This window comes from Geospiza fortis, unplaced genomic scaffold (assembly GCF_000277835.1).
Source record: "Geospiza fortis unplaced genomic scaffold, GeoFor_1.0 scaffold432, whole genome shotgun sequence".
NCBI lineage: Eukaryota > Metazoa > Chordata > Aves > Passeriformes > Thraupidae > Geospiza > Geospiza fortis.
Window position 1 is genome coordinate 593,736 of NW_005054436.1, and position 10,599 is coordinate 604,334.

General features: G+C 50.1%; 1 protein-coding gene across 1 annotated transcript; it reads right to left on the bottom strand.

The window, feature by feature from the left end:
• Window positions 1-1,291: 1,291 nt before the first annotated feature.
• On the bottom strand, window positions 1,292-9,955 carry DHDDS (dehydrodolichyl diphosphate synthase subunit). Its single transcript, XM_005427087.2, has 8 exons — window positions 9,869-9,955; window positions 9,298-9,414; window positions 8,631-8,773; window positions 7,907-8,023; window positions 7,632-7,733; window positions 6,865-6,979; window positions 5,624-5,731; window positions 1,292-2,847 (listed from the first exon to the last, which is right to left on the bottom strand). Exons 1-8 carry the CDS (start codon window positions 9,929-9,931, stop codon window positions 2,611-2,613), a joined length of 1,002 nt encoding a protein of 333 aa, XP_005427144.1. The 5' UTR covers window positions 9,932-9,955; the 3' UTR covers window positions 1,292-2,610.
• Between the last annotated feature and the right edge of the window lie 644 nt (window positions 9,956-10,599).

Genomic DNA, 10,599 nt, shown 5'->3' on the forward strand with positions numbered 1-10,599 from the left:
GGGGGGAAATGGGGGGGAAAAGGTGAAAATTCGGGATGTGAAAAACGGCCCGGGGGAAAGGGGGGGACACCCCGAACCCCGCCGCGATCCCGCGCGCAGGTGAGCGGAGCTGTTCGTTCAGCACCTCCCGCCCCGCGGGCCCCTCCCGGGGGAAGCGCCGGGCGCCCTTTTCCTGTGAAAACACCGGAGATGCGGGAGCCGGTCCGGAAAAGGAGACGGCAACGCTGGAAGGAGAGAGAGAAATGTTAAAAAGCAATAAAATGACGTTCAATCAATTCACACAGGTGCCCGCTGCTGGTGCCAAGCGGCTCGGGAAGTTGGGCTCCTTCCAAGAGGGGACATCGCTCACACCTGGCACAGCCACGGCCCGTGCTGGAAATCCAGCCAAACATCTTCATCACCACTTCACTGTGCCCTGGACTTTTCACTTCTTAGTTCAGCCTCATCCAGAAAAACACCCCAAGGAACAGCCTTTCCCCCTTCCCTGCCCAGGTAAATTCAGGCTGTTTCAGACCTCAGGTGCACATTTTTCCAGCCATGCTGATTTTTCCCATCTCCAGCCCATATAAATTAACGATGGAGGTGCTGTTCTCACTGACAGAAGCCTGTGGCTCTGTTCCCACAGATTCACCGGAAAGATGCACTCCTGAAACTCTGGGGTCTGCCTGGGTAACTCATCCCCAGCCTCCAAGGCTCACAGGGCAAATAACTGCAATTGCATTTACTGCAATAACTGATGCAGGTGAAATGCACAAAGTCAGGTAACAGGAACCTTTTGCCACTGCACTTCCTCCTCCCCTGCTCCAGTGATGCCTTTTATAAAATGGATTACAACTTTCCAAACAAGTATTTTATAAGCCAGACCCTTCACTTACCTCCCCTGCAACAGGACCAGGACTTTGTGGAAAGCCACCTCTGTGGCTTTTGTCACCTGTAGAGTCAGAACACAATGGAAAACTTTTTCTTAAGGCAAAAATGGATTTTTTGAGTAGAAGAGTCTCCCTACCAGCCTGGCAAAGCAGACTGGAGAGTTTCCATCTCATGGAGAGCACACAGTTTCCACAGTTTCCTGAAACACGGAGAAAATAAAATACAGCAAAAGAACTTTAAAATCAACAGCTCTCATCATCTCAGCACATTTTCAGCCAAATTCTCTTTGCTACTTACACAGGAGGTGGAACCTGCACACAGCTTCACTCGGGCAGGCTTTGGGGTATCAGCAAACTGCTCACACTGCACTGTAAAAATAACCTTCAAATCATTCCCAGGCTAACAGGAATCACATGAGGAGTCTGTCACAGATTAAATATTATTGTATTAAACCTGGATTCCAGCTTCATCACACCTTAAAATAAGCAGCTCCACATACTTTTAAACATTCAGGTTATTTTTTAAATAACTTTGGTATGAATATACTTTATTCCCAGTTTGACTACACAGTTCTTCACAATCACAGGCCAAGTGCTCAATGTGCAGCACTTACAAGGCTGTTAAATCTGCATTTTGTGGTTTTCACCTGGAGGTAAGAAGAAACACTTCAAAACCCAGCAACAGCTGGTACTGCCACACGTGTGTGTGCATCAGGAGCAAAAATCAAGACATTTTCAGTTCTTTTGATCATGGGGACGGAAACCAGGAGGAATGAGAGATGGAAACAACCCTGGAAATCAGCTTGTCCATCTCCCTGCCAATGGAAAACTGAGAACAAGCAATACTCCACAGCTGCTCTGGCCACTCCCTTCAGGATCAGCCAAACTGCCCTTCTGAACCATTTGGGCTGGGGTCAGAGGTTGGTTTTGGCTACTGTATTCCTGAATTAGGCCCACCGTCATTCCCTGGAACTCCCTCAGAGGGTTTGGCATGTGGTAGCCATCACCTCTTTAGCCAATTTCCTTCCTAAGAAGGTTCATTCCCAAGCAATTCTTTTTTCCTGCCTGCTCAGAGCCTTTCCCAAGGTCAGTGTGGTCCAGCACCTTCTGCACCCGGGTTTTCCCCAATACACTGCTCAGGAGAGATCTCAGAACCTGCTGAAGCTTTGGAGCAGCTTTTTTTCCTTACAGCAAGGCTGGGAACCCTTCCTTTAGCTCTCTGGAAAGCAGGAGTGGATACATCCAACCCAGCTGTCAGGTGGGGAAAAGACAAGATGCTCTCAGGGAGCAGGCAGTGGGGAATGCCCCTGCCACCAGAACAATCCTCTCCCTGCAGAAAGCAGGGCTCTCTTGATGGGACAGCAGAGCACATCTCAACAGGAGATTCCCCACTGCAAAGCCAGGGAAAGAACCCGAGCCCAGACTCATTTAACAGGACTGAACTGGTCTGGCTGGGCCAGCTCAGGAGCAATCAGAGAACTGGGGGAGGCTCACTGCAGTTAACTTCTTGTCACCGGAACACCTGGGCTGCCAAGGACCCAGCAGGGTGCAGGGATCTGTCACCAGGGCAGGGAGGTGACACAGGACGGCAGCACCTTCCTCAGCAGCATCACAGGCCAGGAGAGTTCACAGCAGCCACCCCTGCTCGGGCAGGGCCAGCAGGAGGGGAGCTCCTGCAGCAGCCCCTGTGGGCAGCAGCTGCTCGCTCTGCGGGCTGTGTTCCCCAGAGCCAGCACCTGTGTCACGCAGACACTGGACACAGTCTCTCCAAGAAGTCAGCTCTCTTGTGCTCCAGGGCCTGCAGGAAGCCCTGGATCCTCTCCTCCCTCAGGGCTGTGCATTTCTGCAGCAGCGTGCGCCGGCGCCGCGAGTCTCCGTGGGACACACACCCCTCCTGCTGCAGCTTCTTGCTCACGTAAGCCTGGTCCCTCTCCAGCTGCTGCCGCCTCCTCTCCTCCAGGTAGGAGTCTCTGGCCTTCTGGAGGGAGAAGCAGGAGTGTCAGCACCTTAGCAGGCCTCTCAGCCCACCTGTGGGACAGGGGGACAAACAGCCTCTGCCTGGCCGTGGAGCTGCAGGTTCACTGCCCAAAAAACACAGGGATATCCTCCTGGGCCTTGCCTCCAAGACACAGCTCTGCTCAGAGCATTAACTCCTACTTAGAACAGATAAAAATCAGGACAGATTGTGGGAAAACCCTCAGATATTGGAATCAGAGAGGAACAGCTACAGGAGAACTCCTGAACCCCAAACATGCACACTCTTACTCTCACCAGTGTTATCACAGCATTTTTGATCCTATTCCCCTGGCTGCTGAAAGGTTTTAGGGGATTCCAAACCATGACTTACAGAGCAATTCTTTGAGATGATCCAGTATTGAGCTAATCAGCTTTAAAACAAAAGCAGGAATAAGCTCAGCATTCCCAAATTTCTGTGATCTAGGAAATATGTGTACTGGCTTGAGACACAGCAGGAGAGAGGCAAAGGCAGGAGCCATCCTTGTCTACCCTTCAAGAATTTGAAATATTTTGTTGTAGAACATCACTTTTAGATTTCTCCTTATTGCACACATCCTGGCCTGCAGCTTCCAACAGGAAAAACACATCAGCAGGCAGGAATATTGATGTTCTATTTTTAAAAACTGTAAAACTGGTCACTGTGACATAAACTGACACACACACACACACACTTGGGAAGTGCTGGTCTTTCAAACAAGCAAGAAGAATAATTACTGTAATGAGAGCCTGACTCACTCATCCCCACACTTTTCCTGAGCCCAAGGCAGCTATAGCTCTGGAAATTAGCTTTTGTTGTGCTGGCAGTGTGAGCAGAAATATCCCCAGCAAACCCACTGAATGGATGCACTCAGGGCTGACTGCAAGGATCATCATCAGCCTGCTGAGCAGGACTTCAATCCCTCACAGTTCAATTCTGTTTATGGCCCAGGAAAGACTCAGCTCACCCCTGCAGGGGCAGGCTGGCCAGCCAAGCCCTGCATTCCTTCCAAGATCTACCAGCTACCAAAAGCAGGCTCCAGCTGATCCTGGGACTCCATGGAGAGCAACAACCAGCTGGGAAATAAAATGGCAGCCACTGAAAGTGTTTGAGCTGATGGAAGGAGGATTTCTTTTGTCCACTACCTGCAAATCAAGGGAGGTTTCTGTACCTTGCCACGCCTTCCATCCTGCTGCCCATCCACATCCCAAAAGCAGCAGCACACTCCCAAAGCAGCTGTAAAACATCCTGGCTTCTCAGCAAGTCCCCCCCAGCCCCACCATCCTCACTGACAGCAACCCTTCCACCAAGAGAATCTGCTTTGTGACCTCTTCTGGATTTCAAGATCACCTATTTTAAATTTAAAAAGACCCAGCTCCTAAATCTCAGTTCCTCTGAGGGAGAAGTCCCTTTGCACAATTGTGAGGGTTCCCTGGACAAAAGGGCAGCCTCAGACACTGCAAAGTGGCTCTTACGGGGGAAAACTGACCAGAGGACAAATGTGGACAACGAGAAACCTTGATAACAGCATGGCATGAACACATCCAGCCACCAACCAGAACTAAGGAAAGATGAGAATAGCTGGGAACAGAAGCTGCATTTGTTGCCTGTCAGAAACCAGCACCAGGAGCAAAGTCAGAACAGTGACCTTACTGTTCCAGACAGAGGCCAAGCTCATGGCAATGACAAACACTACTGCCTTTTTTGCTTCCCTCTTCGTGCAGAAGGTGAACTGCCATTAGTTGTACTAATACAATGAATTGCTGGTAGGAAAAGGGCAGACTTGGGCCAGAAATAGGAACAAAAGAGGTTAAGGACATGGAGTGTTTGGATGCTGCCAGACTGGCTGCACTTGATTAAATTCAGCCATAGCCACAACTGGCTATAATCTCTTTGACAACTCTCAGGGGTGAGCAAGGTCCCTGAAGGTAGAAAAGGGCAATGCAATGCCTGTTTTTAAAAAGAGGACCCAAATAATTAAGGAATGGACACATTGAGCAGCGAGATGTGGTGGGCATGAAGAGCTGCCACCCTGAGGTCCTTCTGCCAGTCACTGCTGCCTCTGTGCCACCAGCTGCTGCCCCCCACATTTCTCCATCAAGAGTTCCAGCTCCCACACTGGTTTTGCTTAAAAATAGCCAAACTACCCTCTCACTACTGAATTGGCCAGCTGTATTAGAAGCAGGTCAGGGAGAGCTCACAGCAACAGATCTAAAAGGAGAGGAACAATGTCAGTGAGCAGTAGGAACAATCCCTTCAGCAGGTACATCTGGACCCACCAGAAAGAGGACACTTGTCCACAGACTCACAGCTCAGGCTGCCTCATTTCAGCTCCCAGAAAGGAAACTCTACACCCAGTGGTTACAACCCTAAAAACAACAGTGAAGTTGGAGGAAGAGCATGTGAGTACTCCCTGCTTGTTGCAGTGTGAGTGCAGATCTCACCCTGTGGCACACCAGCAGTGCTCACTGGGTGTGTGAGCCCTGGGACAGATGCTCCAGCTGCTGGAATGAGCAATGAGTGACAGAGACAGGGCTGACTTTGCAGATTTTGGGTCTTGCTGAAAGCAGAGCAGTCTGGCCACACACCAAGACCTCGTAAGAAGCCACAGGGGGTCAGGAGGAGCAACACATGAGCTGCTACTGAAACAAGATCTTAACTAACAATCACTGCTCCCCCCTTTGCAGCCTCTCACCTGATCTCAGCTGCTGTGCAGGTAACACATGGGGCTGGGCTTTCCACTTCCCCAGGGCTCCCTTACCTGTAAAGCACTGTAGTTCATCTGGAACTGAAGGATAGCTTCACACAAGTTCCAAAAGGAATATTCTGGCCACAAGACTGACTGAAACACCAGGCATGAATGGGATGTCTGCAGAAAGCAAGATCACCAACAATTTTGTCATTGAGCAAGAGAAAAACTCATTAAGATGCAACTCTGTTGGGCAAACGATGTCACTTTCCCCACAAAGGTTTTACCTAGGCTGTGTTATCAGATTCTACTTAAAGTGAGGTAAAAACCAGCTAGGAGAGTCTGAAATTGCACAATGTAGAGTCCTTCTAATTCGTTTTCAAAGCTGGGACACCAGTCATCCACTCCTGCAAAGGCATCAGCAGAATTCTTTCTAATGCTGTGTTGGTCTTCAGAGAGGTGTTTTTAATAGCTTAAGCATCACAGACTTATAAAAAACCTAAAATAGCAACACTGGAGTACCAAAGGCTAAGGGAATAACAGTTGAACTGAGGATCAGGACATGACATTTAAGCCATTCTTCAAATGACATCTCATGATATTCCTTACTGCCCACTCATGGCATTTAAAGTGCTCAATGGAGCCAAGAGTTGTGGTGCACTGAAGATATCCTTGAGCTGGATGATGAAAGATTTCAAGTCAAAACCTATTTTTACCACCAAGTTCCTCGCAGTTTGAGGTAAATGTGTTCCTATGATGGCTGCTAAAACAATCCAACACTTAACAGGACTCCTGTACCACCGAGAGGAGCAAGCCAAGTGTTATTTCACAGCATCAACGCCACCCAGGGTATGGGTGTGCCCAAAAATAGGGGGAGGAGAGGGGATGCCTTGGTAGGTAAGCACAGCTCAGGCCAGACAACTTCTGAGAACTTGCCAATTAAATAATCTGGAATGGGAATAATTTGATGTGGTTGCCTAAAGGCAATTGGGTTTTGGCTCCAAACTGTACATATAAAATAACATGTGAGCTTCAGCTGAAGCAACTCCACTCAAATGTTCTGTACAAACAAGAAATTATCTAAAGGTGAGGAGAGGAGCCAAGGGATGAGAATTCATGATTTTAGGCAAATACAGATCTGCCAGACACAGATTGCTCAGAGGTGCCCCAGCACCCAGTCCATCCTGGAAGTTACCTGACCTCAGCAGAAGGAGATTCAGAGCCCTCACATCTGCTTGCACCTGGAGTCAGTGGAACACCAGCACCCTCTGAGGCAAAGGTGGACTATACCAGGGAGAGAACAGAGACTTTACCTGCCAGAGCAAGAAGTCACTGAGGCGAACCTCCCCAGAGGTTCTTATCAGCAGGTCAGGGTCAGGGGAGTTGTTGGTGTACAGACATTTATCCAGCAGCGACTCAGACACATCACTGAAAGAGACACAGCTTGTCACACACCCTTCCTGGCCTGATGGATGTGCCACAAACCAGAATTAAGGGGTTTTCTGTAAACTCAGGGCTGCAAATTAAAACTGGTGGTGGAGCTGAACCACAGTCAGTCATCGACTTGCTTCTTTTAGACGCTGCTGTCTGCTCCACAGGCTATTCCAAATGCTGCTTCAGCCCCCAGAGCATCCCACTCCATGCTCTTTGAAACATAACACAGTGGTGGAAGTAGACTGTGAGGGCTTCCATCTGCAGCAGGGAGCAGAGTGTAACTATTCCTTCTCCTTCAGGGTGGAGGAACAGTGCAGCATTCATGATTCATCTGTTGTTTGACCTCATAGCTAAGACTGTCAGCCAAGCAGCCAATTGTTGTGGCATAAAATCTGCCTTCACATTTAAACTAACTTAAGACACAGACCTAATTTCTCTTCTGCCTTGGTTGTGTATCTATCACCATGGTAACTGAAATAATAAAAGCCAAACATTGCATAGTAACTTTAAGTCATTTGTTCCAGTCCCACTGGTTTAATGAGATCTATTTAAAAGCCACTTGGCTTCTGAGAGGTTTCTCATGCAGTGTGAGTGGTGAGACAGGCAGGATTCACCCAGAAGCCTCACACAGAAAGCCAAGAGTTACCTGGGCTCCAGCAGGCCTTGCTCCACGCCCCAGGCCATCTCCCTGACAGCATTGCTGATCTCATGTCTCGATGTGTAGGCAAAGCAGACGTTCAGAAAGCACCTGCACAAGGAAAAGCAGTGAGAGGCTCATCCTGGGAAGGCCCAGCAGATGACAGTGATGTGTCCTTGTAGGACCAAGAAGAAAAAAGAGGTGCAGCATGTCTGACAAGTCCCAGCCCTCAGGAAGAGGAGGAAGATGTGAGCTGTCAGCTCTTTAAACTGGGTGTCACTCACTTGTTGTAGTTCCTGGTTGCCAGCACAGCCTGGGCAATCAGCTCCTGGATATCCACGGGCAGGAGGGGCAGATCCCCAAGGACACGGATGCACACCCCGTGCTTCTTCAGGTTCTCCCTGCAGCCAACCAGTGGGGACCACAGAAAACACATCAGTCTCTACTGCACAGTGCCAACTGCTTCAGCAGCTGTCCACAGCTTCAGCAAAGCTGAGAACTGGAGAAAGGCTAAACCACCAAATGGTTTTCAGGTGTGCCAAGCTGGCTGAGATTTGATCACCCCAAAGCATTCCATAAAGGCACAGTGATCATTCCCCACACCAGCTCCTGAGGTACAGACATAACCAAAGGGCCAGGACATGATCACAGACTAGGCATCCCTACCTGTGGAGGCTTAGAATACAACCATAGGCTCTGGGCACCTCTAACTAACCAAAAATTAAGACAGAGCTTTGATATTTCATGAAAACAACATCTGTCACTCTGTGTGTCTGATTGTGCTGTGTTTATCTGAAAGCTGTCCTTGTCCCCATGGTTTGGGTGGCACAGTTGTCCCAAATCTGATGTGCAGGGGGAGTGTGCATGCACAGAGCTGTACATCCCCCCAGGCAGACACAGCCCCTCCAGTCCCTGACTGCAGGTGGGGAAGGCTCTCCTCATTAATCCATTCTCACAACTTGGAGCATCCCTGCAATTCATGGTGTCCTGCCCCAGTTCCACTCTTACTGCTCCTCCAGGAGGCGGCTGAACTTCTGTCTGGCCAGGTCCATGAGCCCATCCACTTCCTCCTTGGAGCGTTTGAAGTTCTCAATGCTGAAGGCATAAACTGTCACCTCCTGAATGCCCAGGTTCAGGCACCACCGCAGCGTCTGCCACAAGACAAAATGTAACAATGAGGCCAGCACGACACAACTGCTCCATGTGAAACCTTCCTGTGGTCTCCCACCAGGCCAGGACTGGATCAAAATAAATGACTATCAAAAATATGGAACCTCTAGATGTGAATTTCAGATTCATACTAAAGAACAGGAGGAAAATATCACTACCTGAGGATGAGAATCCACCACAGGGGACTCATCCAGCCAGGAAAAACACCATAAATTATATCATACTGCACTTTCAAAGCGTTTTCAGAAAAAGTCAACCTGTTTCACAGAAATAAAAGCCTTGGGATCTGTAAGGTAGATATTTTAATTGAGTGTAAAACAGAAGGAAAAACAGCTGAATAGAATGACTCTGCAGGATAACACAGAGAGGGAGGAGCTGAGGTTGTGAATCCTGATGATGAACATCAGCTCCAAGCACAGGAAGAGTGAAGAAACACAGGACACCAGTCCAGCAGCAAACCCAGCTCAAGCTCCCACCACACAAAGACAGAAGACATCCTCCCCACCTGTGCCAGCTTATCAAAGCCTTGGGAATGTCCCTGCTGCCTCTCCACGTGACACTTCTGGGCGTAGCGGCGATTGCCGTCCATGATGAAGGCAACGTGCTTGGGCATTGGACCTGCCTGCAGACAGGGAGAGGCACAGGAGGGCAGCAGGTGAGCAGGGCTGTCCCCACTGAGAGCCCAGCCCTGTCCCTGCGTGCTCCCAGGGCTGCAGAGCTGTCTCCCTGCAGCTGGAATGAGCACGGTGCTCTTTCTGTTTCAATACTCAGTTTTCTTCCTTAAACTCCCAGCATGAGGATCTCTCTTCTCTCCCTCCTTCCCATGCCCTGCCTTCCTCAGCAAGGGCACAGATCCTTATTGGCAAGCTCTGCCTGCAGTCCTGCTCATTTGCAAGGCTAAGCCTAAGCAATCTCCCACCCTGGGATGGAGTGTAGGGATGCACATCCAGTGCCAGCACTAAAAGCAGCCTTGCCAACAATGCTCCCTTTCCAGAGCACTGCAGCCACAGAGACAGTTCCACCCTGAAGAACCTGCCAGCTCCTCACCACAAAATCCACCCAAATCCATCCCTTACCTTGATGATGTTGGCACAGAACCTCTCTATGATGGTCAGCTCGCCCTCTCTGATCCACGACATTTTTTATTGAGAGCTCCTTTCCTTTATCAAAGGGAAGATGAAAATAAAGGGGTTAAAGGTGATTGTTTGAGCCAAAGCGAATAAACCACCTGGGAAAAATCAGCTCTGACTTGCTGCTCTGCAGCCCTTTACATTGTCTGTGCAAGTCCTTGGATAAGCAGGCAGTGGGGAAGCTCAGAAACAGGCTCTGGAATTTTCCAGCTGTGTCATCTGAGTGGATTCTGCACCAGCTGGTGCAAGGAGAACCATCCCCGAGTGCTGCAGCCTGCAGGACTGGTCCGTACAGACCCAGCCCAGCACAAACAGCCCAGACCTAACGGCCTGGACTTCATCCCACCATGCAAGGGCAGCAGCAGATCGAGTTACACTCGTGAGTTTATTTTCCGTGTGGGCTTTCTCGGCCTCCCCCCTCAGGAGGGGATCCCTACCCACAGCCACAAACATTGGTCAGGGAACCGCTGAACCTCGGGCTGCTCCTGCAGCTCCTAGCGCAGGGCTCGGGCAGAGCTGGGCCAGCGCCACCGCTGGCTGCTGACGCTCAGCTAACGGCGGCCGGGGTGACCCAGGGCTCCCGCACAACGCCCTTCAGAGAGGGCCGCGCCCGCCCGGGGCAGCGCGGGGAGATCCGTGCCCCCTTCCCGGGCCGGCCCCAGCTCCAGACCCCGTCC